The sequence below is a fragment of the Tamandua tetradactyla genome, chromosome 14 (assembly GCF_023851605.1).
Source record: "Tamandua tetradactyla isolate mTamTet1 chromosome 14, mTamTet1.pri, whole genome shotgun sequence".
Lineage (NCBI taxonomy): Eukaryota > Metazoa > Chordata > Mammalia > Pilosa > Myrmecophagidae > Tamandua > Tamandua tetradactyla.
This window is the reverse complement of record NC_135340.1, coordinates 23,726,382-23,754,343: the sequence shown is the minus strand read 5'-3', so window position 1 is coordinate 23,754,343 and position 27,962 is coordinate 23,726,382. Positions and strand designations below refer to the sequence as shown.

At 35.9% G+C, this 27,962-nt stretch overlaps 1 protein-coding gene and 1 pseudogene across 6 annotated transcripts in view; both read left to right on the top strand.

The window, feature by feature from the left end:
- The window catches only part of SCFD1 (sec1 family domain containing 1), a 145,756-nt gene that overhangs the window by 74,685 nt on the left and 43,109 nt on the right, over positions 1-27,962 (top strand). For 5 of the 6 annotated variants that reach the window (XM_077127031.1, XM_077127035.1, XM_077127033.1 and 2 more), the window contains 4 exons: positions 10,070-10,166; positions 18,697-18,767; positions 20,081-20,160; positions 27,699-27,761. In XM_077127031.1, the coding sequence (XP_076983146.1) occupies positions 10,070-10,166; positions 18,697-18,767; positions 20,081-20,160; positions 27,699-27,761 (311 nt within the window). The remainder of the gene's footprint in view (positions 1-10,069; positions 10,167-18,696; positions 18,768-20,080; positions 20,161-27,698; positions 27,762-27,962) is intronic. The other variant, XM_077127032.1, reaches the window with a different exon arrangement.
- Positions 13,453-18,682, top strand: LOC143656470 (conserved oligomeric Golgi complex subunit 6 pseudogene; annotated as a pseudogene).

Genomic DNA, 27,962 nt, shown 5'->3' with positions numbered 1-27,962 from the left:
ATGCTAAGGATTTAAGTGGTTTGGGTAGTTAACCATGGTGTATAATAAATTAAATTGTTGAATCCTTTTTTTTTGCATGGGCAGGCACCAGGAATTGAACCTGGATCTCCAGCTTGGCAGGCAAGAACTCTGCCTGCTGAGTCGCTGTGGCCCACCCTGAATCCTTTTTTAAATTCTTCTTTAGTAGTTCTTTCATTAACACTGCAAATATTATTTTCCCCTCTTGCTGATTACTAGGGAATAGCTTCTGAGATCACTTATTTTGTAAACTATTTTAATTATTTTTAGCCCACCTGCATAGTCAAACTTAATTAAGTACTCTTTAGTACCAAATATCTAAGAAAATGAAAAGAAGCCTACCTGTAAGGTATAGTAGATGAGAGAAATGGCATGTTGTGCTCTTTCCCCTATTTCCCACCTAAGACAGAGCTTTAACATCCCAATGTTCCATCTGGATGTGTCTGGCAAAGGATAAGCTGTTCATAAGTTACTATGGATCAAGGCTTGGTTGTTACTGGCTTCCCGTTTTTGTTTTGTTTTGTTAGTTCTTATAGAGAAAGTTGAGAGGAGCTGAATTAGATCTAAAGACATCATGTGATAAAGCAAACTTGTGTTGCCTTAGGTCTGTGCTCTGAATGTGACTTAGCCCTTTCTAGAAAGCAATAGTATCTTTTAACGAGGACCCCTCCTCCTGGGAGCTAATTTTTCTTGAGCTCCCTTCTTTATCTTTCTTGGAGGAAGTTAAGATTTTAGAATAAAATAGATATTCTCTTGCCTGATCTCCACTTCACTAACACACCAAATTAACTGATACCCTGTTTCCTCTGTAAAGCATAGTTGTGGTGAATGGCCGTATTATTGATATATGGATTGCTTCAACTTCACTAGTTATTAAGGAAATTCAAGTTGAAACCACAAATGAGATACCACTACACATCCATTAAAATGTCTAAAATTAAAAAGACTGGCCATACATACCAGGTGTTGTCAAGGATATAGAGGAACTAAAACTCTCATACCCTGCTGGTAAAAATTTAAAATGGTATACCACTTTGGAAAACAGTTTAACAATTTCTTAAAACATTGAACACATACCTATAATATGGCCCACCACTCAACTCCTCTTGGTATTTACCTAAGATAAATGAAAGCATATATTTTATGAAAGCATTATTTTAAGATAAATGAAAACATCATTGTTTGTGGGTGTTCATAGCAGCCGTTTTGGTGATACCTCAAAACTGAAAACAGACCCAAATGCCCATCAAAAGGTGAATAAATAAACTCTAGTATAGGTCTGTGCAATGGGATACTATGCAGCAATTTAAAAGGTAGGAAATATTGATACATACAAGAACCTGAGTGAATATCAAAATACTTATGCTGAATAAAAGAAACAGCAAAAATAGTTTATGCCTTATGATTGTATTTATATACAATTATTTTTAAATGCAAACCAATTTATAGTAAAAGAAAGCATATCAGTAGTTGCCTAGGGATAGGAAAGTGGAAGGGAGGACCAAGAAGGAACATTACAATGAGGAAACTTCTGTGGGTAATAGGTGGATGTGTTCTCTATTAGAATTATGTTCATGGTTTCATGTGTATATACATATGTTAAAATTTACCAGATTCTACACTTTAAAGATGTGCAGTATATTCTTTGTCACTTAAACTTCAATTAAAAAGGTGAAAAAAGTCAAAGGAAACAGTGATCTTCTGTTTCAAAACTTTCATTTTACAGATGAGGAAGTAGATTTTTGTTTGTCATTGACAAAGCCAGAGGTTAATATTTGGTAAAGTGGGTTTTTTATTTTAGGTTGAAAATGAACTCGAAAAGCAAGAAGCAGAGAATATGCCACTTAACTTGTGAGTGGGGCATACCTGGGACATTTTTATAGATTCTTCCTATATAAGAATATGCAATAGGATGAATACCACAAGTAGAAGCAGAATTGAAATTAAAAGCAAAATTTCTAAAAGAAAAGGAAAGAGCTGATGTACTCCTTATTTATTTAATACATTTCTCTCATTTTATTTATTTATACCTTGATTTGTTCTACAACATTTGAGTTAACCTGCAATGAGCACATAAAATAATATAGAAGAATAGAATAACCAAGGCGGGGGGGCAGCAGTGTATAAATTTGAGTAGAAAATCAAAATCAAACATAACCCTTAAAAATTCCTCTGTCCTCTGGCCCCACTTTTCCAGAACTCCTTTTGAGCCTTCTATGGAAGTTAGGGCTTTGAAAAAAGGAAGAAGGGGCCTTTGGGTGTAGTTCCAAGTAGACTTACAAATTTAGTTAGGTTATTTCCTTGTGCAAATAAAGTTAAAAAAAATAATAATAAAATTTACTGCCTCTTGGAGATTCACAATGCAATTTAATATAGAAAATGTTAAAGTCATATATTTTCAAAAGTTATTTAACCAGCATTTCTCAAGCGTATTTGTCTTGCCACATTTTTAGAGCATGTTTCTTATAACCACATCTCTTATTTAATAAATGAAAGAACTGAGACCGTACTCCTCATTCAGCAAAAAAAAAAAAATAAAAAATTTTATGTCACCTAATTTGTTGCAGGGTTGCACTCAAGCCTGAGACTTTCTGTATTTTGTCTTGCTGTCCTTTTGTCATGCACTTATTATTATTTAGTTCCAGTCCACATCAGTTTATTAAGTGAAGCCCAGAACATCTCATTTTTAAAACACCTCAAAGAATTTCTCATTCTTCCACCTAACTCCTTCTGATAGTGCCATTGTTGCTGTTTTTCCTGTATACTTATGGATCCCCTACAATGTGCAGTTCTTTGGGGGGATCTTATTTTAATCTTAACGAAAATATTCACAACCTGATTATTATATAGAGCACCTTGATAATGACTTGTATTTAAGATGTTATGGAAATTAGCTTGATTTTACTTCAGTGCCTTGTTGAGTACTTTATGCTTCACAGAAGTACCATCCTGGGAAAAACTAATTATTACCATTTTTCTTTTTAAAGGAAAGAACAAACTGAGCTTTTGTATGTCACATAATTTTCACCTAGTTTTCCATGTTACTTTACTGTAACAGTCAGTCTGGTCTTTTCTGTCCACGATGCCAAAATTTGAAGTGAAAATTTGGTATTTAACTTTTAATTTAGTTTCATAAGACAAAGTACTCTTTTTAAAGCATAAGGTTTTTTAAAAGCTGATAATATTTAACTACTAATAAATACCTCAAGAATCAGCTTCCATGCTAGGGTTAATATTGACCGTGATAGCAAACTTTTAATGTACACAAACAAATATATGTTCATTACATACTCTGTGTATTCATTATAAATGTAAAACTGTATATTCCTAAAGCTAAATTAGGTATATCTTTTAAGATTCCAACATATTGTTTGAATAAATTAAAACTAAATGCTTTCTGAAGTCATAATAAAATAAGACTTAGAACAATTTAAAATTCCTTTGTAAGCCTATTTTCTACAGAAAAAGTAAAGATAATGCAAGTTTTGGCATTTTATGTTAATAAAGTCACTTATTTATATCTTTAATACTTGTCATCTATAAAGATCACTTTGTATACATTTTAGATTTTTTATTATAGGTCATTTTAGGCCAATTTTCAGTATTTTTAAGTCAGCGTGTAATATAAATGTATAGTCTAAATATTCCTTATTCTAAAACAAGTTTAAGGTAATTTCCACAAATAGCACATACAACAGCATGACAGAAGCTTAAAGTCTATATAGTTATAATGTTTATTTTTAAAATTTGGCTTTGAATTTTCTGACAAAGATTTAAAAAGAAAGATGATTAAATGTAAAACATTTTGATCAGAAAGGACATTTTCTGTTTTTAGTCTAAGCAAATTTAGAATCACTTTATAAAAGACATTGCTCATATTGGGCAGTATCTAGGGTACATTGAGTGATGTAACAATAACAGCATTTTAATATCAGTTATATACATGGATTTTTATATAGCCTACTGATGAAAGCCAAGAATATAGCATTAAAATGAAATTCAGTGAGGGCAGTTTTATGACTTATCAAGGTAATAAGGTCTAACTTTATGGCATTCGGATGTTTCTTCTTCTTCTTTTTTTTTTTTTAATTATATGGGCAGATACCAGGAATCGAACCCAGGTCCTCTGGCATGGCAGGCAAGCGTCCTTGCCTGCTGAGCCAGCGTGGCCCACCCTCGGTTGTTTCTTCTTAAACAAAGAACAAAATTTATAGTAACTAGAGTGGAAGGCTTGCGTATTAATATCACTTTTTTCAATTGGGTTTTTGATAAGGGTGCGATAACAGAGAAATCAAGGTTACACATTCTGACTAGGGCCTGTAGTGCTAGAAATTTGGTGGTGTTGGTTGAGGGAAAAATGTATTTACTTTAGAAATGAGATAACCAACAAGTAAGGTTGATAGCCTATTATAGAAACCAAAGACCCTAACCATGTTCCTCACCTTGGTAAGTACACCGTCCTGTCTGCACAGAAGTGATGCAGCTATAAGCATGAATTTTCTTTAGGATATCTAAAGTCGCTCTGGCATATGAATAAGTGGACCAAAGTGTATACTTATAGCCAACTATGTTATTTTTAAAACCTCTGAGTATAATTTCATGGATTTTCTGATTTTTGTGCAACATAATTTTTCATATTGATAAAACCATACATAGAGTGGAAAACTCACCAGTATGAATTGCAGCAAAATACACACCTAAATAACTGAAAACAAATCTGCTGTTTTATTAAATTATAAAAAGCCATTGAGTTTTAGAGAATTTCAGTCATCTTGCAGGGCCCAAGGAATACAGTAATCAATAAGCAATCTCATGGAGTTTGTACTCTAGTAAGGTATGCAGGCCACAAACTATTATAATACAGTAATACATGTGCGACCATAGTATTGAGTAGAAGGTTGGAGAAAGACCACTTAGAAGAAGGGATATCCGAATATAGGCTTGAAAGATAGTAGGGACTAAACACATGAAGAAGAAATAAAGAACAAAAAAGTCTAGGGTATAAACAGTCTTCAACTTAGGTATAGGTTATATTTTAAAATTCTTTTTCTAAGTTCATTCAGCTTAGGGTACTTTATACTTTTCCTGTGTATATTATATAGTAGGTAGATTTCTGTTACCCAAACCTTATTTAATCCATAATGTGGCATATTGCTAATATTGCATTGTAGAGAGAAGGTTTCATCATCCCCTCTCCCTCTTGTAGTAGGAGAAGAATATTGAGATTCTTAATAGAAGACAGGAGTTGTGACTCTTTCCCTCATTGCCTTTCCTTTTGCTGCTGACTGATGCTAGGGGGTAGAAATGGGGGTTGGAGAAGAGGTAAGGACAAGAAATGCCACTCTAGACTCTGCCATCAGCCAGTCATAGACCAGAGTGAGAAATGAGAATTGTAACTAGCACTGAGTCCCAGGATGGTCATGTCTGTAACTAGAATGGGGAAGAGACATGGTAAAGGGAAGGAAAAATACTCCCAGCAGTTACAGAAAGAATAAGGGAATTCCTTTTGTGCCCTGTATGGTCCTCTGGCGGACGTTCCCAGGGAAAGGATTTTTAAAAAGCAAAAGATGTATACTACCTTTACACCCCAGATGACTCTTAAAATTTGTCTAGTAGGGTGAGGGAAGGAACAAACTAGCTTTAAGAAATGCTCCCTTACTTTTTTTTTTTCAAATCCAGTAGACGTAGACAGTCAAATGTCCAATTCAGTCTATATATTTATTTTGTTAATTTGATATAAATGTTAAAGGCAATGTTTGGAAAAGTGAAAGAAACACCAGCCTCATTACCTGCTGATAACCCTGAAATTTGGGGAAAAACACTAGAATTTTTTAAAAATCAGATTGCACCCTAAGAAATCCCTCCTAAAGGGAATTTTTTGAGAAATCCATAACTCTTTGAGTTTATATTCCTTAGATATAATTTGTACTGCATGTATAAGTGCCCTTGGATTTTTATAGTATTTCATTTTTACTCATTTATTATTAATTTTTTACTGAAGCTCCTCAAATCTCAATTTATTGATAATCTTGACCTGTTAGTTTTAATTTGAACCCATGAATAATATTTGCAGCTATAGAAGTTGCTTCTCTTAGTATTTTATTTTAAGAAATTGAAGAAATACAATTAGATATTAAATCTCTGGCCAAAAAGACCCTTATATATATATAGATATAAACTCTGTATTACAAAGAAAACAAGTATATACTAATTGACAAATATACTTTCTTTCATAAAGCATATACAAAGGAAGCAATAAAATTGTTCTTGAGGAAAATATAATTTGCACTACTCTTTATCTGTGGTATACAGTGGAATCTGACATGGATTTGAATTTCGACTTTCTACTACGTCTACTCTGGTAACCTTGAACAAATATACTTTATGTTTCTGTGTGTCTGTTTCTTCATCTTTAAAATAAGACTAACAATTCCGAGCTCATAATGTTATTTGGAGAATTAAATGAGATAATCTAAGTTAGTAGTTTTAAAACACTGTTTTCTGGAACCCAGATTTTATAAAGCTTTATAAAGACTTTAACGGATCACTTGTATCTATTTTATTTTTAGGGTTCTACAGAAAATTGGCTTGAGAAAGAGAGACCTGGTGTTCATTGTTTTAAAATATTGGAAAGACATAGCTTTAAGTTAAGTGTCTTGCACAAATCATAGGTACTGAAATCTATTTCTCTTAAGCAGGTTAGAAAATCTGCACTTAACCCCTTTTATTCTAAGATGGTTCCCCATCATAATCAATATATTGCAAAGCTAAGTTACATTTTTTAACAGCTTCATTTAGATATAATTTCACATACAATTCAACTTACCATTTAATGTGTACATTATTCTAAATATATTTTTAGTATATTCAGAGAGTTGTGCAACCATCACCACATTCTAACTAGAACATTTTCATCCCCTTAAAAACATACCCCCTACTATTAGTCAGACAAAGTTACTTTTGTACTCTGCTTCCATTTCTCATCAGAAGGTGGAATTAAGTTAATACATTAAGAAAAGCAAAATGATTTTAATGTTTTACCTATGTAAATCAGTGAAGTAACATAGTTCAGTAGTTTCATTAGTTTTTGTTTTTGTTTTTGTGTTTTTGGCATGGGCAGACTCCAGGAATCAAACCTGGGTCTCTGGCATGGCAGGCGAGAATTCTGCCACTGAGCCACCGTTGCCCACCCTGATACTAGTTTTTAAGGACTAGCATGCCTCTTACTCAGTTATTCCTCTGAAATAAAGTAGCTCTTCATTTTCCATTATGATAATCAGTATTCTTAATTTTAAAATCACCAAATACTTGATTCTTTACATTTTTCACTTCTAGAAGTTCATCTACTTTCATGGCTTTTAAAAGCAACTTGATGGTCTAATATGTCCTGCTCTTAACTTAGAAATTCAGCAACATTTTATCAAGTATCAAGTACTTGTTTTGTTTTTTTTTCCATGTGAGTATCCCATTATTGCTGCACAATTTGTTGAATTTTTTGTTTGTTTTTTGTTTTGCTTGTTTTCAATTACTTGTTTTGAGCCAGGTGTTAGTGGACTCCTGGGATTGAATCATGGATTGGATATATTCTAGTGAGTTTACAACTTTAGAAGGATGACACCTAAAGAACAGTAATATAGTGTGATCAGGTTATTAAGGAGGGGTGTACAAAGTACTGTTGGTACAAGATAAGGAAATAATAAATTCTTCAAGCCAGGGAGGAGATTGGGGTAGGGATAGGAAAGGAAGAGAGCAGAAATTGAAGAAAGAGTGGCAGGGAAGCTATAAAGAAGAGATTTTAGCTGTACGTTGAAAAACTAGTAGAATTCACTGGGTAGATGAAGGAGGAAGAATATTCTAAAAAGGTTAAGAAAATAAGCTGAGCCTAAGCCTAGAAGATTAAAAGCATACATAGTGTTTAGCGATTCGTCAGTGAGTTATGTGGTGTAACTAGAAGAAACTAAATCTAGTGAATACTTTTAAGACAGAAAAGATTGGCTGATGTCTATTGTGAAGGGCATAAATCACAGTTTAACATGTTAATTTATCACCTTTACCCTTCCACTTCTTTGGCGCTACTCTGCAGATAATTACCTCTTCCCAGTCTAAATAGTGTACCATCATCCTCGTTCCGTAGTGGTTATCTTTGACTTTTTGACTACTTTATTTCTCATATCCCTAAATATTATCTCTTCCATTCCTAGAGCCGCTATCATAGTCTCCTTCCTAAGATCCCTTTTATATTTCTTTTGTCCATTTTTAATATTATATGTTCTCATTCCTTGGACTTCACCTCTTATCTGTTTTGCTATTCAAAGTAGCTTTATATAGTAGCTAAAATAGTTCCTATATCAGAGCATTTGAAGAATATGAAGAGCCAGGGATTTTATAATAATGAGAACTCTGAAATTAGAGTTTTCTTATTCTTAAAAGAGCACGTTTGTAAAAAGTCTCCATTATACATGTTGTATGAAAGCAAGGGGAAGAAGAGAAAATATATATATATATTACCTTTTATATCAGAAAGGGGGGATATATTAGAATACAGGCCCTATTTGCTTCTATTTGTATAAAGAAACATTGAAAAAATATACACCAATGAAAGGAAAATCTTACAGGAACATGTGGAAATTAGGTGGAAGAGATTGGGGTGAAAAATGAGACTTCTCATTGTATACCTTTTTATGTTTTAAATTTTGAACTATCTGAATCTGTCACTATTTAAAACTTTGGCCTTGTCTGCCACTGCAGGGGAGTGGGAGTGAGGGAACTCTTCACTGATCTCCTATTACCCCGTATGTGAAATCTACTCTTTAGTCTGCTATTCAGATTTCTCCACTCTGACTGTACATTGTTATGAACTCTATACCTGTGTTCCCAAATAACTCACAATAACTCAAATTTCATCACTTTTTCCTCCATAATTAGTTAACTATTTCATTCTGTTTTCTTGAGATAATATATTTACTTATATTCTATATGTATATCTTTGTCTTTGGTGGTATTTCTAAGTATTCTAATTTATTTCATGAATGGTTTCTATTCCTATTTAGATTATAAATGTCTTCAAAAAGAAAACATTATTTTCTCTCTCCTGTATTCTCTGAAGCATAATTTAATAGCTACTTGATAATGGAAATTTTTATTTACTTTGAAAGGACCTAACTTGTTTGTTTCATTTGGATGATATTAATCAACAAAATTTTAAATTAGGAAAGGTGTCATACAGAAAAGATAGGTTTGACTACCTTCTCATTATCTAAAAAGCCAAAGTGTTAAGTATGGACATTAATGAGGAAAAACAGCTTTCTAAAAAAGTGATTGAAAATAATTTAATTAGGGTAGCTTTCTATCCTATTAAGGTGAAAATATGTAGATTTATACACTAAAAAAGTAAATATAGCATGACCAGCTGACATTAATTTTCACGGAATACAATATGATTTGTATGCTAGTTACTTAAAAATACAATAACCGGGCGGGCTGCGGTGGCTCAGCGGGCAAAGTGCTTGCCTGCTATGCCGGAGGACCTCGGTTCGATTCCCGGCCCCAGCCCATGTAACAAAAAACGGAAAAACAAAATACAATGAAACAAGAAAATGTTTAAAGATGTTTCCCTTTCTTCCTTCCTTCCTTCCTTCTATCCTTCCTTCCTTCTCTCTGTCTTTCCTTTAAAAAAAAAAAAAAAAAATACAATAACCAAGATTTGTGTGATTTTTATCATTGCTAATGTATGTTTAAGTAAAATCTGCTGGACAAAATATGAAATTTATTGTTGTTTTATATACTACATGCATCATCAAAAGTAAGAAACTTGAAAACATTCTATCAGGAAATGAACATGAACATTTACTTTTTTAGAAATATTTTTATTAATAAAGCAATATACAAACATACATTCTTAACATACAAACATTCCATACATGGTATACAATCAATGGCTCACAATATCACATGTGAAAATTTACTTTTAAATTGATCTCAGAGAATAGAAACTTGTAAACCAAGAGTCCATGAAATATACTTTAATTACTAATTTAATATTTTGGAACAGGCGAGAAAACTGGATATATATTTTGAATATGAAGAAAAAATAATGAGCAAAACTACTCTGGATAAATCTCTTCTGGATATAATATCAGACCCTGATGGTATGTACCATAAATTTGAGGCTAATAAAAGTTTCACATCTAATGAATCTTGCATTTTCAATTTGAGTGATATCTGAATGGAATTATTTTTCCAGCTTTTGATGCTTATAATGAGATAATTAAATAAGTGGTTTATTGTTGAAAGGTTTGCAGTATAGCAGTTAATGTGGAAAAAATATTTTATTTCATCAAAAGACTATCCGTATTCATGGATGAGAAATTAAATATTGTTAAGACAGCATTTCTAACCATAGTCATGTACAGATTCATCATATTTCAATACTCCATCAGCCTTCTTTGCAGAAATGGAAAAGCCATTCATCAAATTTATATGGAATGATAAGGGGCCCTGAATAGCCCAAACTGTCTTGAAAAAGCATAAAGTTGAAGGACTCACACTTCTCATTTTAAAATTTATTACGAAGCTGGAGTAATCAACAGCATGGTACTTGCACAAGGAGAGACATGTCTATATGGAGTCAGATTGAGAGTTCAGAAATAAACCCTCAGATTTATGTCCAGCTCCCCGCAACATGGGACATGACATCCTGAGATGAAGGTTTCCCTGGTGATGAGGGAGATGACTCCCAGGGATGAATCCGGCCCTGTCACTGTAGGGTCAACAATTCCATCCTGACCTAAAGGGGGAAAAGAAGTGTAACTAATGAAGTATCAATGGCAGAGAAAGTTCACATGGAGTCGTGAAGCTACTCTGAAGATTGCTCTTACACAAGCTTCACTTAGACATTGCTGCCTCTCATAACCTGCCAAACCCCAACCGGGACCATTCCAGCCAATCTTAAAGAACACCTAGGCCAATATATAAGATTCTACAAGCATTCCATGCACAAGTGTAACTTTCCAGAAACCTACAACCTCCAAATTGGTCCCTGGACCATGTAAGTCCTGAAACCTAGAGGGCCCAGCCTATCCAGAACATGAAATAGTTCCATCTCCCTACGTCATATTAGTGACAGACTCTTCCAACATGAAAAATTTTAAAGTTTGGGCCGTAGCCCAAACACCCCTAAAGAGAGGGATAGAAAGAACAAAGGTGATGGTGGAGTTATACAGAGAAGATAAAATTTAACAAATGACTATGATTGCTGAATCATTAAATTGTTACCTCTTTCAGTCTCCCAGTATCTTAGAGCAGCTAGAAGTAAAAACCTAAAATTTTGAAATTGTAACCCATGTCAAACTCTGAAAAATGTTCTACAACTAATTATGGTGCTGTGCTTTGAAATTTATTTTGTATATATGTTATTTAAAAAAAAAAAGTTGATTGTGGTGATAAAAAAAGACTTCTAGTGTCCTATATACTGGAGCAGCTAGAAGGAAAAATCAGAGGATCGTATGGTAGCCCATTACAGACTCTGGGATCTATTCTGTAACTGTTTGTTGAAGAGTGCTTTGAAAACTATGTTTTTTTTATTTCTTTGCTTTGTATATATGTTATACTATACAATAAAAAAGTTAAAAAAAGAGAATTTGTGGCCTGTTGATTTTGACAAGGGAGCCAAGTCCACTCGATAGGGAAAGAAGAGTCTTTTCAAAAATCTCAGCTAAACAACATCCTTGTGAAAGAGAATGAAAGTAGAGCCCTTCCTCATACTATGTACAGAAATCAATTCAAAATAAATCAAAGACCTAAAAATAAGAATCAAAACTACGAAATTTCTAGAAGAATACAGAGGGAGAGATATTCAGGACCTTGAGTTAAGCACTGGATTCTTAGAGTTTTTACCGAAAGCACAAGCAATAAAAGCAAAATTAAGATAAGTGGGATTTCATCATGAAAGTAAAAAGATAATCTGCAGAACAGAAGAAAATATTTTGGAAACCATATAACTACCTGATAAAGATTGAATATCCAGAATATATAAAGAAAGCCTACAACTCAACAACAAAAAAGAGACAAAAAAATTGTTTTTTCAAAATTGGCAAAAAGCTTGAATAGATATTTCTCCAAAGATACAAATGAGGGGGTGGAAAGGACATGAAAAGATGTACATCATTAGCCATTAGGAAAGTGCAAATCGAAATCACATGAGATAACATTTCAAAACCAGTTGAATAGCTAAAAAAAACCCTGAAAATAACAAATGTTGGAGAAGATGAGGAGTAATAAGAACACTCCTAAACTGTTGGTAGAATATAGAATGGTATAGCCACCATGAAGACAGTTTGTCGGTTCCTCAGAAACTAAAGTATTGAAAGTGGGGACTCAAACAGATATTTTCAACCAGTGTTCATGATAATATTATTCACAACTGCCAAAAGATGGAAGCAACCCAAGTGTCCATCAGTGAATGGACATATAGACAAAATGAGACATACACACAGAATGGAATATTATTATTTAGCCATACAAAGGAATGAAATTCTGATACATGGTACAAAATGGATGAACCTTGGAAAGACATCATGTTAACTCAAGTAACCCAGATATAAAACCCAGACAAATATATGATCTCCCTTATATGAAATAATTAGGATATGCAAATTCATAGAGACAGAAAGGGTTACCAGGCACTAGTTTGGGTAGAGGGTGGGGAATGGAGAGTTAATGCTTAGTGGGTACAGAGTTTTTGTTTTAATGGAAAAGTTTTGGTGATGGTGGTAATGGTAACTCAATGTTGTGAATCTAATTAACACCACTGAATTGTATAATTTATAGTGGTTGAAATGGGAATTGTTACGTTGTATATATAGAATCACAATAAAAATTGTTTTAAAAACAATTCAATAATTAAGCTGCACACACTGGCCCCTGTGCTGGACTGAGTCAGTAGCTGAGGTTTAGGGTCCAGGGTGGGGCTTGAGGTGCCATGGCTAAGTACAGTAGGGAGCATCTGAGACTACTGACAGCCTTAGTAGCAGAGCTGGTGGGACATAACAGAAGTTGCATAAGATCCTGGAGATGTGGCTGGATTACAACCATATGTTGGAAGCTCTCCAGGCACTTTCAACTTTTTTTGCTAAAAATAGTTTGCAGACTTGAAGAAATTTGCTTTTTAAAAAGGGGGGATTTATTGAGTTGCAAATTTACATTTCCAAGGCTATGAAAATGTTCCAGTTAAAGCAAGTCCATAAAAATGTCCAAATTAAGGCACCAAGAGGTTACCTTCACTCAAGAAGGGCCGAGGAAGTTCCAGGTTTCTCTCTCAACTGAGAAAGCACATGGCAACATGGCGATGTCTGCTAGCTTTCTCTCCAGGCTTCTTGTTTCATGAAGCTCCCCCAGGGGTGTATTCCTTCTTCATCTCCAAAGGTCTCTGGCATCATGGGCTTTCTGCTTCGGAGCTCCGTAAGGGACTCTGTCCAAAGTGTTTCCTCTTTTAAAGGATTCCAGCAAACTGATCAAGACCCACCTGGAATGGGTGGAATCACATTTCCCTCTAATCAGAAGTTAATACCCATAATTGGGTGAGTCACATCTCCATGGGAACAATCAAAAAGCTCCCAGCCAGCAATATTGAATGAGGATTAAAGGACATAGCTTTTCTGGGATCCATGATAGAGTCAAACCAGTACAACCACCAAGCTTCAAGATGAAAGATAAACATTAAAAATAAGAAAACAAGTTGAAGATGCCCTCTTACTCAAGTTCTAGCTGACTTCTGATGAAATAAATTCTTCTCCAAAATAAAAGAGAAAAACCTATCACTGAGGATTGCTTCAAAGCATTGAGAAGTGTAAAACAGATTCATAATGATGTCAAAGTTCTCTTGCGTACATACCAACAGACTGCAGGTTTAGAAATTATGGAACAGATTCCCTTGCTTCAAGAAACAGCTTTTGAAAGTCTTTACCAATGGGCTCATGGTGAATGCAGAACATTGACACAGGAATCGTGTAACATTTCAAATAGTAACTCACGCAGTTGAAGTCCTGCAGGATAGACTTGTCTATACAGCTATGTTTTAGATGAATTTTTAACAGGCAGAAATATAGTTTTTGTGGATTTACTGATGCTCATGAGAGAGGGCCCCAGAACTGTACCTAGACCCCTTGAAATGCATTCCCACAGCCCTTTGAGGTATGTGAGAGATGTGTTCGCTTTGCTCAATCAAGCTACTGCTTCTGAAAAGAAATAATACCTTGAGACTCTCTTAAAGCATGTAGTACACAAGGTTTTAAACAAAACATTCAGGAAGTTGTGGGACATACCACTGAGGGTAGATGCAGGCCTCTAAAGGTTCAAATTGCACAAAGAATTGTTCCTGAACCTTGGTCAGTTTTATTATATAAAATTTCTAGTTTCAAATTCTAAGACCGTACAGTTAGTGGCATTGTTGGAAATAGTACAGCTACATTGTTGACTACCATTGAAGAAATGCATTTGCTAAGCAAAAAAAAAATATATATATATATATGTATATATATATATATATGTATATTCTTCAATAGCTTGAGTCTGTGCAAATAAATTAATGGACAGGGTTGAACTCCCTCCACCTGAACTTGGACCAAGTTCTGGATTAAATCAGGCCCTCATGTTGTGTGAAGTTTTGGCATCTCATGGTTCTCCAGTTGTGTCATTAGATCTCAACGAACTGATTCTGTGCAGGTTTTGTCCTGTGTCCTGTATCCTTTCCTCCAGAAGTGACATGACCACTTGCCTAGCTAGTTCACTGTATATAATGAAGAAAACATTAGCTCTATTTGAGTTCACTGACATATAGAAGTGCTACAGTTTAAGACTGAAACACATTTGAACACACTTAAAAATGAGCAAGCTTCTTTTAACTAGAGCTGGCTCGAGTTACCTCTATAACATTCCACAGCAACATAAACCTGAACATGGCCCTTTAGCTAATTTACTCAACCTGGATTCTGTGGCACTGAGGCTGCAATAGATCAATTTGATCATTAAATGTCAACCCAGAACAACCTGTTAATCCACAGCTAAACTTACTTCTAAGTGCCCCTGTGAAAGAACAGCTCATAAAACAGTCAACAGAATTAATCTGCAGAGCCTATGGTGAAGTGTGTGCAGCTGTGATGAATCCAGCCCTGAGTACAGATGTCCACAGGGAGGTCTTATCAATCGCTGCAGCAAGTGCAGTTGCTTCCCTCCTGCTTATCTTACTTGATTGTGTTAGAAGAATGTTATCCCTAAAACAGTGAAAGTTTTCATGTTTTTTTATTCTTTTAAACTTTACTTTGAAATTTGGTAGTTAGGATTTTCTTTGTATCATAAGATTATGTTGATAATTTTTGCTTTGGTCACAGTAATGTGTAAGTGACATACGTTGACCTCAGATAGGGTTGCTCTGTATTAGGGTGAGAACATCTCTGCTCTCTGCTATTTACCTCTCCACTCCTTTCAGTTTACTCACTGTTCTGGAACATGTATGTGTGAAAAAGTAGTAGAAGAGAGGTGTGCCAGTTTGAAGTTATCATGCACCCCAAAAGTCATGTTTTAATCCTGATCCAGTTTTTTGGGTGCAGCCATTTCTTTTAATCCTGATTCAACACTGGGAGGGAGGGGGTGTGCTTTGATTAGCTTATCTCCACAGATATGTGCCCTTGCCCATTCAAGGTGGGTCTTGATTAGTTTACTGGAAATCCTTTAAAGGGGGAAATATTTTGAAGAAACCTGAGAGCAGTTGCAGACACTTGGGGAATAGTTGCTTCAGAGCTGACAGAGCCACACGAGACCCAGACATTTGAAGATGCAGAGCACAGAAGATGTCACTGTGTGCCTTCCCATGAGATGATAATCAAGTCAGAACCCAGAGTTGTGTCGAGGAGGAGCTAAGTGTAAGTGAAGGCCCAGAGATGCCAAGTAAGGAACCCCCACAGGTGATAGAGGTGAAAGCCTTTCTTGGGTGAAGGTCACGTCTTGTTGGTGCCTTAGTTTGGACGTTTTCTTGGCACTAGAATGGTAAACTTGTAACATATTAAATTCCCTTTTTTAAAAGCTATTCCATTTCTGTTATATTGCTTTCTGGCAGCATCAGCAAACTAAAACAGATTTTTGTACCAGAAAAGTGGGGTGGTGCTGTGGTTTGTAAATACCAAACATATTGGAACTAGCCTTTTAATGGGTATGGGGAAGATTCTGGAAGAGTTGTGAAGATCTTGATAGAGAAGGCCTAGAATACTCTGAAGAGACTGTCAGGAGAAATGTGGACTCTAAGGACACTTATAATAAGACTTCAGACAGAACTGATGAACATGTCATTGCAAATTGGAAGGAAGGCGTTCTTTGTGGATGGAAGGCAGAACTTGAGAGTGATGAACCTGGATATTTAGCAGAAGAAATTTCCAAACTAAATGTGGAAAATGCAATCTGGCTGGCTGCTCCTTGCAGCTTATATGTGACAGGGAAGAAATGAGTTGAGAACTGAACTCTTGATTACAAAAAAAAGAAAAGAAATTGATGGTCTAGAAAAATCTGGGTTTCTAGAAAGTGAGACCCCACTGAATAGGACCTCACATGAGGATTTACCCAAGCATGGAAGCATTCAGTCATTACAGGACAAGCAAGGTTTAGAGATGGAGTTATCCAGAAAGGATATGTGGAAGGTCCTGTTTTCGGATCCTTTGGGTACTACGTGGAAAATCAACAAAATTTTTTGTGAGATCTGTATGAATGAACCATTGCAAGTCTGGACTAAAAGGGACAGAAAAGATAAAATTAATGGAAAAATGGCTTCAGAGGCAAAAGCATAGAAGCTAAGGTGTGAATCCAGGAAATCTCAGGCCAGGAGAACAGGCCCATCCATACAGGTAGTGAGGATGAGTTGCCCCAGAAGCAGAGGGTGGTCTGTCTGCTTCATTGCTCAGGAAGAGTTGTACTGCCCCAAGCCTCAGAGGATGGAGCACATAAACCAGGGATTGGAGGGATCCTGGCTGCCACCCCATTGTTCTGGAGGGGTTGAGCATGTGCCCCAGAGATGGCAGAAATCCCAGCTGTTGCCCTGATGTTTGGAGAGGGTGGAGTCTAATAAAAGGTGGGGTCCCCAACGTACCCTAGTGTTGCAGTTCACTCCAGCATTTGGAGAGGACAAGACTGCTGCATGGGCCCTTGGAAAGTGTGGGACTGCCGCTTTCTAAAGCCCTAGGATAAACAATTCTCAGACTTTGAAATCCAATGGAGTTTTCCCTGTCCTGCTGGTTTTTGGAACTGATTGGATCCAGTGACCCCTATTTACCTTTCACTTTCTGCCTGTGGCAGTGGAAACATGTGTCCTATGACTGTCCCTCCTTTGTATATTGGCAACAGATAACTTGTTCTGAGTTTCACAGGTCCAGAACCAGAGGAAAATTATTGCCTTAGAACTGTCCATGCCTGTAGCTGACTTTGATAAGATTTTGTACTGGTTTTGACTTTGTAATGTTTCTGAAATGGTTTGAGGTTTTGTGATGTTGTAATGGAATTAATGAATTTTGTATATGGAAGGAACATGTCTTCTTTGGGGTCCAGAAGTTGGAATGTACCAGTTTGAAGCTATTATGTATCCCCAAAAAACCATGTTTTCATCCTGATCCAATCTTGTGGTGGCAGCCATTTCTTTTAATCCTGATTCAACACTGTGGGGCGGAAATTTATGATTAGATTATTTCCACGGCATAATCTAATCCCAATTGTAGGTGTAACTTTTTGATTAGATGGAGATGTGACTCTTCCTATTCAAGTGGGTCTTGATTAGTTTGCTGGAGTCCTTTAAAAGGGAAAACATTTTGAAGAAACGAGAGAGCAGATGCAGATGATTGGAGAACGGTTGCTTCAAGCTGACAGAGCCAACATGCACCCCAGACGTTTGGAAATGTAGGGCCCAGCAGATGTCGTCATGTGCCTTCTCATGAGATATTAAACAAACCAGAACCCAGAGTTGTGTCCTGGAGGAGCTAAGTGAAGGCCCACAGATGCCAAGTGAGGAACCCTTACGGGAAACAGGTGTTGAAAGCAATGGAGCCCAGTAGCAGGGGACCAGCAGATGCCAGTTCTTGCCTTCCCAGCTGACAGTGGTGTTCCAGATGGTATTAGCCTTTCTCGTGTGAACATAAAGTTTCATTACAGTAAATACCCAGAAGTGGGAAGGGTGGGTCATATAAGTATATGCTTTACTTTAAAGAAACTATTACACTGTTTTCCAGAGTGGATGTATAATATTGCATTCCCACCAGCCATGTTCTTATGCAATTATTATTAGCATCCCCTTCCCATCTCAAAATGTCCTGGTTTAAAATTGTATGTTTACCGTATCTGTATCCTTTTTTTTTTTTTAATTTATATTTGAAACATAAATCTTAAAATTATAGACAGTTTAGAATGTGAAATGGAGATGTTTCCATAATCCCATCCTTCTGATCCCACATTTAATTTTTTTCCACAACTTGATTTTATATTGTTTTAATTATAGTGCCTCTAGGCTTAAGTCAGTTGAACCAAGCACCGTATTTTATCACTTATATGTGTCCTGAATTCTAGTATATTTAACAATTGTTAATTTATTGTAATACATAATAGCCAGAATTATGAAAATGTTCTTTAAAATTTATTTTCCCTTATTAGCAGGAACTCCAGAAGATAAAATGAGGCTATTTCTGATCTATTACATAAGCGCACAGCAGGCACCTTCTGAGGTACGTCCTTGGTATTCATTGGGAGGAGGAAGGTTTGCAGAGTAATTATTAAAGTTAGAATTTCAGAAATAGAATTAAAAAGCACTGTAGCCAAAGAACAACTTCATTCTTTTCTTTAAGAGAAAAGCAAATTAAGTTTGTTAAGGCTGGTTCTATTTGCTGCTAAGTTTTATAGCATTATTTATTGTCATCATGAGAACCTCCACTCATGAAATATCTGGCTTTGTTGTTGGAATGTGAACTGAATTCAAATAGCCAAAATTCTTAATTTCTGGAAAATAACTTTCTAAACTAAGTTAACCAGATGTGTTAATGCTTATGTAAAGGTTGGTAGTATCATTTTCTCATGATATGGTGACCTTACAAGTTTTATGTTTAAAGCTGTGATCCCTAATAAGTATTTACCTTCCAAGGGATTTAGCTTTAACCTGAAGTAGATTTGGACATTTTTTAAAAGATTGTTTTAATCTAATTTTATAGGGGATTTAACTGTATCTTAGGGGGTTCTTTATTTTCCTAAGAATGTATGGTTTTAAAACTTAATTTAGTATTCCCTTAATTTGGCACATCATTTTATTTTTGGTAAGGATTGTCTTTTCATAAGTTTTGAAGAGATTTGAAGCTAATTATGACTACTGATGTCAAATTAATAGCCCCCAAAATGCAAAGTAGTGAAAATCTCTTCCTGATGGTGAGCTTAAAGACATCTCCCTTGTAAAAATTGTTAAAGTAGAGTTACTACAATGATAGACTCCTTGAACTTACACAAATTTAACTGGACTTGCTTATCAGGAAATAAATAATGTGAGAAAACAATTTTAAAAGGTTACTTGCTACCCGGTTAATGATTCTGGACCTTCATGGTGAATTTGAGGTGGGGAAACCAGATTCTGCTGTTTTCTCAGTTGATTTCAGTTCTTTGTGTCTTTTGAAAGTGTGACCATTTGATATTTCAAATATGATTCTAGTTTTGAAATATTCTTGGTCAAGAGAAATCCTTCACATAGTACTCATCCTAAGAAAAAGTGACCTATTTCAAAAGTGGAGGACTTACTGAGGATTGATGTATGACAAAGTATGGTCCTTTGTAAGTGATTGGGAGACTATCAAAGGTAATTTTTATTTTGTATAATTTTTGTCTTAGGTACTCACATAGGTCCTCACTTAGGACAAGATGCCACTGTACTTGGGTGCTCAGAATTTAAGCTCATACTTTTGGTCTAAGTTTTTGATTAATGAAAGGATAACAAATGAAACAGTCTTCTACTTCATGAAAGTAACATTTTTGTCACATACTTATTTTCTTATTTCAGGCTGATTTGGAACAATACAAAAAAGCTTTGACTGATGCGGGATGCAACCTTAATCCCTTACAGTATATCAAACAGTGGAAGTAAGTTTTATAATATTTTTTAAATACTGCAAAAGTGAATATGCTTTCTTACCTCGGTTATGATAACAAATTTGCATTGCAAGAGAACTATGCCAAATTATTGGCCGTGGTTATCTCTGGATGGTGAGTTTATAAGTCCTTTTTATTCTCTTTATTTTACGTTTTTCATTTCCTTTTATTTAACTATGCTCTTGTCATAAGAAAAAAGTACACAGTAAACCTTTGCTTAAAAAGAGAAACTGAAGAGTGCTTTGAAAACTATTGCTTGAGTGGTTTGAAAACTATTGCTTTTTTAATTTCATTTCTTTGCTTTGTATATATGTTATACTACACAATAAAAAAGTTAAAAAAAGAGAAACTGAAAACTATCTTTTCCAATATTTGTAATGTATATACTTACACATTTGGCTATGTGGCATGTTATTTTTCTTTTTAGGTTATAACTTATATGAAACTCCTTAATTAAAACATTTGGAGTTATAGAGAAAAGTCAGTTTGGGCATAACTTTATATGGTTGCAAAATATGTAATATCTGATTTGTAACATTTATTTTTCTTTCTAATTATGAATTATACCAGTTTATTGAAGAAAATTTAGAAAACTCAGAAAGGTGTGAAGAAAATAAAAATTTATCTATAATCTCATCATCCGTACACTACTAGTAAATGTTAGTATATCTCTTTTCATTTTGTATGCATATTACATATATTTTGTAAAACTGGAAAACTGTTATTATAGATATGGTTTTGTATTTTATTTTCCATTTAACTTTTATCATACCAGTCTTTCATTATCTTTAAATAGTTTCCAGTGGTAGTATTTACTGTCCATATAATATTCAACTATGTAAATGTACTATTATTTATTTTAACCCTTTATATGTAGTTTTTCTTGTAAAGAAAAATTGTCATGGTCAGATATTCTAATGTGTTGCTGAAAATAGCTGGGTCATGTCTTGCTTTTTTGAGCAAACCTGAAATTCTAGTGTTTGGGACTTCATTAATGGTACTGTTGGTGGATTTTGTCAACATTGAAATAGAATTTGTTAGCATTTCAACAGCCATATCTTAGTGATACCCTTTCTGTTTTTACACTCATAAAATTTTTTTGTACTCAGGTAGCCTTTTTTTTTTGATTTAAGAAAATGTGAAATAATTAAGAACCACTGAACACTTAGTGTGCCCAGCAGTCCCAGGGATCTGTTTCTTGCTTCAACTATGTTTGGATGCAGCAGACCCCAGGACTAATACTCCTCCCCTTTAGCCATGGGCCACCCTCCAATTGCATCCTCTGAGACCATTTTCTTGGCCATCTCCTGCTTCTGGGACCAGCTAACACTGTTTTTGTGTCAGCCAACCATGAGCCCAGAATTATTCCACCAGAGTGAAGGCCTCCATCAGCTGCCAAGTAAACCTACATCTGCAAGCTTCCTACATCTACCTCTCTCTGGGCTTCTATATTGACCATGAGGGTATGACCCAGAAAGGCTTGTACAACTTGCCCAAATTGACAAAAGAGAAGTGCAAGCGTGCTAAGCATATCTTAAAGATGCAAAACCAGCACATTAGCCATGCCATCTTCCAGGGCATGCAGAAGCTGTCCAGTGATGAATGGAGAAAACCCTGGCTGCCTTGGAAGCAGGAAGAGCCTGCATGTCCTGAGTTCTACCAACACAGACCGTCATCTCTGATTTTCTGAAATCACCCTTTTCTTAAAAGAGCAGGTGAAACTCATTTTTAAAAAGAGAAGGGGCCACACCTGACCAGCTTCAGCAGATTGGTGGGTCAGTAAGCTAGCCTACAAAGCCTCAAACATGATTAGGAGCCTCCAAAGCTCAGAGGCCTTTGGGGAGAGGCGGGCCTGTGTATTTACCTGAATCCAGGTTTCTGCCTGAGCCCCTCCCTCCACCCAAAAGGCATTTTTTAACCAACCACCTTGTAATCCTGTAACAAGGTTTGTGTAAACAATAAAACGTTTTGCAGGGAAAAAAGAAAATCACTAAAAGAATATTAAGTAACATAAAAATGTTTGTCATGTGCTATTAAATAAAGATATTATTGAAGTATATGTACAGTATGATACTGATTTTGTTTTAGAGGTTATCTGGTATAAATGCATATGTAAAACAATTGGAAGAATATATAAGAAAATCCTAACACTATTTACTTTGAAGTGTGTCATCTTCAGGGTTTCTTCAGGATGCATACAAGTTGCAGCCTATATTTTCTGGATTCTTGGCATATTCCCAGAAGAAATTTTTTCCCAGAAGAAAAGTATTTTTAAAAACACATTTAGATGCTTTTTTTCCTTTTTTTTTGTTTCATTTTTATTTTTAACTTTTTTTGTGGTAGAGCATAATATACATACAAAGCAAAGACATAATAAAGCAATCATTTTCAAAGCACTCTTCAACAAGTAGTTACAGGACAGATTCCAGAGTGTGTCATGGGCTACCATTCAATCCTCTCCTATTTTTCCTTCTAGCTGCTCCAGAATATAGAGGGCTAGAGGGCTTAAATATTTTTTTATCATCATGATCAACTTTTTTTCCTTTTTTTTTAGTGAAAAATAGTGTATATACAAGAAAGCTATAAATTTCAAAGCACAGCACTACAATTAGTTGTAAAACATATTTCAGACTTTGACTTGGGTTACAATTTCACAATTTTCGGTTTGTACTTCTCTAAAATACTGGAAACTTAAAAGAGATATCAATGTAATGATTCAGCCTTCATATTCATTTGTTAAATCCTCTCTTCTCTGTGTAACTTCACCATCACCTTTGATCTTTTCATCCCTCTCTTTAGGGGTGTTTGGGCTATGGCGATTCTAAATTTTTCATATTGGAAGGGTTTGTCACTAATATGAGTAGGGAGATAGGACTATCTGAGAGGCTGGGCTAGGTTTCAAGACTTACCTACCCAGAGGACCTATCTGGAGGTTGTAGGTTTCTGGAAAGTTACTCTAGTGCATGCAACCCTTTTGTCTTATACGTTGCCCTAATTGTTCTTTAGGATTGACTAGAATGGTCCTGGTTGGGGGTTGGCAGCTTATGATAGGTAGCAAGGTCTGACTGAAGCTTGTGTAAGAGCAATAGATATTTAGTTTCCTAAGGAAATGTGTTGTTGGATTCAACTTGCTAATATTTTATTGAGAATTTTTGAATCTATGTTCATTAGGGAGATTAGCCTATAGTTTTCCTTTCTTACAGCATCCTTACCCAGTTTGGGTATTAAAATGATATTAGCTTCATAAAATGAGTTAGGTAGAGTTCCTTTTTCCTCAATTTTTTGGGGGGAAAGTTTGAGCAGGATTATGTTAGTTCTTTTTGGAATGTTTGATAAAATTCCCCTGTGAAGCCATCTGGCCCTGGGCTTTTCTTTGTAGAACGATTTTTGGTGACTGAATCTCTTTACTTGTGATTGGTTTGTTGAGATCTTCTGTTTCTTCCTGAGTCAGCATATGCTGTTTGTGTGTCTCCAGGAATTTGTCCATTCATCTAAGTTGTCTAGTTTGTTGGTATAAAGTTGTTCATGGTATCCTCTTATGATTTATTTCTTCAGGGTCTGTGGTAACACATCCCTTCTCATTTCTGATTTTGTTTATTTGCATCCTCTCTTGTTTTTCTTTGTCAGTCTTGTTTGTGGCCCATCAATTTTATTGAATTTCTCAAAGAACCAACTTTTGGTTTTATTGGTTCTTTCTGTTGTTCTTTTGTTCTCCCATTCATTTAACTCTGCTTTAATCTTTGTTATTTCTCTTCTTTTATTTGCTTTGGGGTTAGTTTGCTGTTCTTTCTCGGGTTCCTGCAGGTGAGCCATTAAGTCCTTGATTTTTGCTTTCCTGTTTTTTAATATAGGCATTGAGGGCAATAAATTTCCCTCTCAGTACAGCCTTTGCCACATCCCATAAGTTCTGATAAATTATATTCTCATTTTCATTCATCTCTAAATAGCTACTGATTTCTCTAGCAATTTCTTCTTTCACCCACTGGTTGTTTTAAAGAGTGTGTTATTTAATCCCCATATAGTTGTGAACGTTCTCATTCTTTTATTGAGATCCAGCTTCAGCCCATTGTGATCAGAGGAAGTACTTTGAATAATTTCAGTGTTTTTAAATTTATAAAGACCTGTTTTGTGCCCCAGCATGTGATCTGTCCTGGAGAATGTTCCATGAGCACTAGAAAAGAATGTATATCCTATACAGGTGCAATGACCTGTATATGTCTGTTAGGTCCAACTCATTTATCAAGTTATTTAACTCCTCTATTTCCTTGTTGATCTTCTGTCTGGTTGTTCTATGTAGAGAGGAGAGTGGTGTATTGAATTCTCCTACTATTATTATTGAAACATCCATCACTCCCTTCAGTTTTGCCAATGTCTGTCTCATATACTTTGGATCTCCTTGATTGGAAGCATAAACATTTATGATTGTTATATCTTCTTGATGAATTGACCATTTAATTAGTATATTGTGTCCTTCTTTGACTCTTATGATGTCTTTATATTTAAAGTCTTTTGTGTCCAATATTAATATAGCTACTTCAGCTTTTTTTTGGTTACAACTAGTGTGGAAAATCTTTTTCCGTTATTTCACATTCAATCCATTTGTATCCTTGTGTGTATGATGAGTCTCTTGTAAGCAGCATATAGCTGGATTATGTTTCTTAGTCCATTTTGCCAGTCTGTATCTTTTAATTGGTAAGTTTAGTCCATTAACTTTCAAAGTTATAACTGAAAAGGAATTTCTTGAATCCACCATCTTAACTTTTTATTTTACTTGTCAGATCTATATATTCTCTTAACTCTTTCTCTTTGTATTCTTTAAATTACCCTTAGTGGCACTCTTCAATTCTGTGCCCTCCTCCAGACCTCCCTCTCCTGTCTGTTTTTTTTTTTTTTTTCAGCCCACAGAACTCCTTTTAATATTTCTTGTAGGACTGGTCCCTTTTTGACAAATTCTTGCAGGACTTCTTTGCTGTTAAACTTTTACTCTTGCCTTCAGTTTTGAAGGACAGTTTGGCTGGTTACAGAATTCTTGGCTGGATGTCTTTCTCTTTCAGTATCTGGAATGTATTGTATCACTGCCTTCTCACCTCCAGAGTGCTAGTTGAGTCATCTGAACTCAGTGTTATTTGGTTTCTCTTGTGTGTAGTAGAATGTTTTTCTCTTGCTGCATTCAGGATTTTCTCCTTCTCTTTAACATGTTACAAACTGATTAGTATGTGTCTTGGGGAACGCCTGTTTGGATTTATTCTGTCTGGAGTTCATTGGGCTTCTTTGACTTGTATATTTATGTCCTTTATGAGGGTTGGGAAGTTTTCCCCCATTATATCCTGAACTATTCTTCCTAGCCCTTTACTCCTCTCTTCTCCTTCTGGAACACCAGTAATTCTTATATTTGTGTGCTTTGTCTATCCTTTCCGAGTTCCCATTCAATTTTTTTCCATCTTTTTTGCCATTTGCCATTTGCTGTTTTGAGTCTTCGAAGTCAGTTATCCTGTCCTCTATATCACTTATTCTTTCTTCTGCTCTTCAAATCTGGTGTTGTGTGCCTCTAGTATGTGCTTTATTTGGTCAACAGAGTCTATGTGATATCCACTATTTTTCTATTTATTCTTTTAGATTCCTCTTTATGCTCTTTTGCTGTCTTCTTGACCTCCTTTATGCCATTTGTTATCCTACTTATTTTAAGTAGAGTTGTATGAACATCTCTGATTAGTTGTTCCAGCATCTCTGTCTCCTCTGGTGTTTTAATTTGGTCATTAGGCAGGGCTATATCTCTCTGTATTGTAATATGCTTAGTGATCTTCTGCTGTCTTCATGGCATGTAAATATCTTGATTGATTTACTTTGAGACTTGATTTCTTTCAGTAGTCTAAGGCCTTGTGTTTGTGTGGTGGATGTACAGCAAGGAGCAGGGTATGAGGCTGGGCACTCAGTGCAATATTTTGTTTCAGGGCAGGTATAGGCACAGGTTGGGGATATTACACTGATGCTTGTGAACATGGGTGCCCAGCGGCCAGGGAGGATGTAGCTGTGCAGGTACACTTGTCTGGGGGGCATAACCCTGGTGTGCACTGGTCTAAGGCATGGGGCCCTTTGTGCGCATGCATAGAGCTATGGCAGCAGGTCAGCATTATGCCTTCGTGGATTGGGCAGATATAACCTGGCTACACAGGTCAGCACTTTCTCAGAGCTGGGAAGTGTGGCTGAGGGTCATATGCATGGTTACAGTTCTAGGACTGCTATAAAGTGCAGTTCCCAGAGCTGAATGACGTGATTGGAGGTCTGTGCACATGCGTGGGCCTAGGAGTGCCATAAATTGATATGCAGAGCTCGGGAGAGGATGGGGTGAGGCTGTGCGGCACTATGGGCATGGAGGCAGGGGTAGCCTGGGTATGGAAGTTAGTGCCCGCAACCTTTTTTATGCGTTGGTGACAGCTTGCAGAGAAGAGGGTTGGGGGAGGTAGTGCTCAGGAGGGGTGTAGGGGAGGTGGGTTGGGCTGCATATGGGGTAGTGGTATGGGGCAGGTATGTACACTGGGGGCTGGTGGGGTGGGTGAATCTAGAGTGCAGGGAATGGGAGCAGGTGATGGGATTTGTGTACGTGGGGTATGGGGTAAGTCGCTGGCCGGCTGTGCTGGGGAGGGTAGTGCACCCAAGGAACACAGCTTGGCTTACTTCCTAGTCCCCGGCTCCCATCCGTGCATTCCCGTGGGCTCCACGCCTCCGTGCCAGGCTCCAGCTTTCTGCCTCTCAGTTCCTCTGCCTCTGCAACCCACATGCCCTATGAGGTGCAGAAGGCTCTCCCAGGTCAGCCACACTCCTGAATTGGTGCCTCATTGCCCTCCTTATCCCTTCTCTAACTTTTCTGTGAAGCACAGCTAATCTCGAACTACTCCATTCGGCCATCTTCCCGGAAATTTACTCTAGGTGCTGTCTTTTTGTCCAGTCTTCAAGAATTCTATAGTTTAAAGATAGTCTAGCCATTTAGAAAGAGCTGAAAATAAATAACTATATGCAATATGTGTAAAAGTGTGTGATACAGTATGTAACTAAAAGGGAAAATCAATGGGTAGCAGAATTGGAAAAGTATTAATTTCTTCATTTTCAGCTGAGTGTCAAAAGGAAAAGTTTTATTTCTTTTGGAGGAAAGGGTGGTGATACCCGCAAAGGATAGCATGAATAAAGGCATGTGTCTGGGAATAAGGGAATATGGAATGTGCACAACAATATAGAGTTTGAAGTTAATCATTACATAATTGTTCTTTTAAGTTAGCAAGCCCCTGCCCTAGTTCATTAAAAGATCACAGATGTAAAAAGGAAAAGAAATATCTTCTTATGAACTCATGTTTTTTAAAAAAAAATTCAGTATTTCAGTACTAATTGCAGTGTCAATATGTTAGTTGAAAAATTATATCTCTTCAGGAAATGCCTGCATACTGAAAGTTAGAATTAGTCAAGAGATTTTAATACCATGATACTGTGAATTAGTGCTAATAATCAGCTTTTAAATGTAACTTCTTATTTTATAGGGCTTTTGCCAAGATGGCCTCAGCTCCTGCCAGCTATGGCAACACTACTACTAAATCAATGGGGTAAGTGTTTTTTCTGATTGAAGTTTTGTACTCCAAACTGTGATTAGACTTTCATGTGTTAAAAACACAGTGCCTGACATTTTAAAGGCAGAATGTTTTCATTGTGATACAGAATAAATGTCAACATGCCTTTTCTTCTTTAGATGGTAAAATCTAAATTAGTATATTTTACATATATATAAATCTATAGAATTTATATTC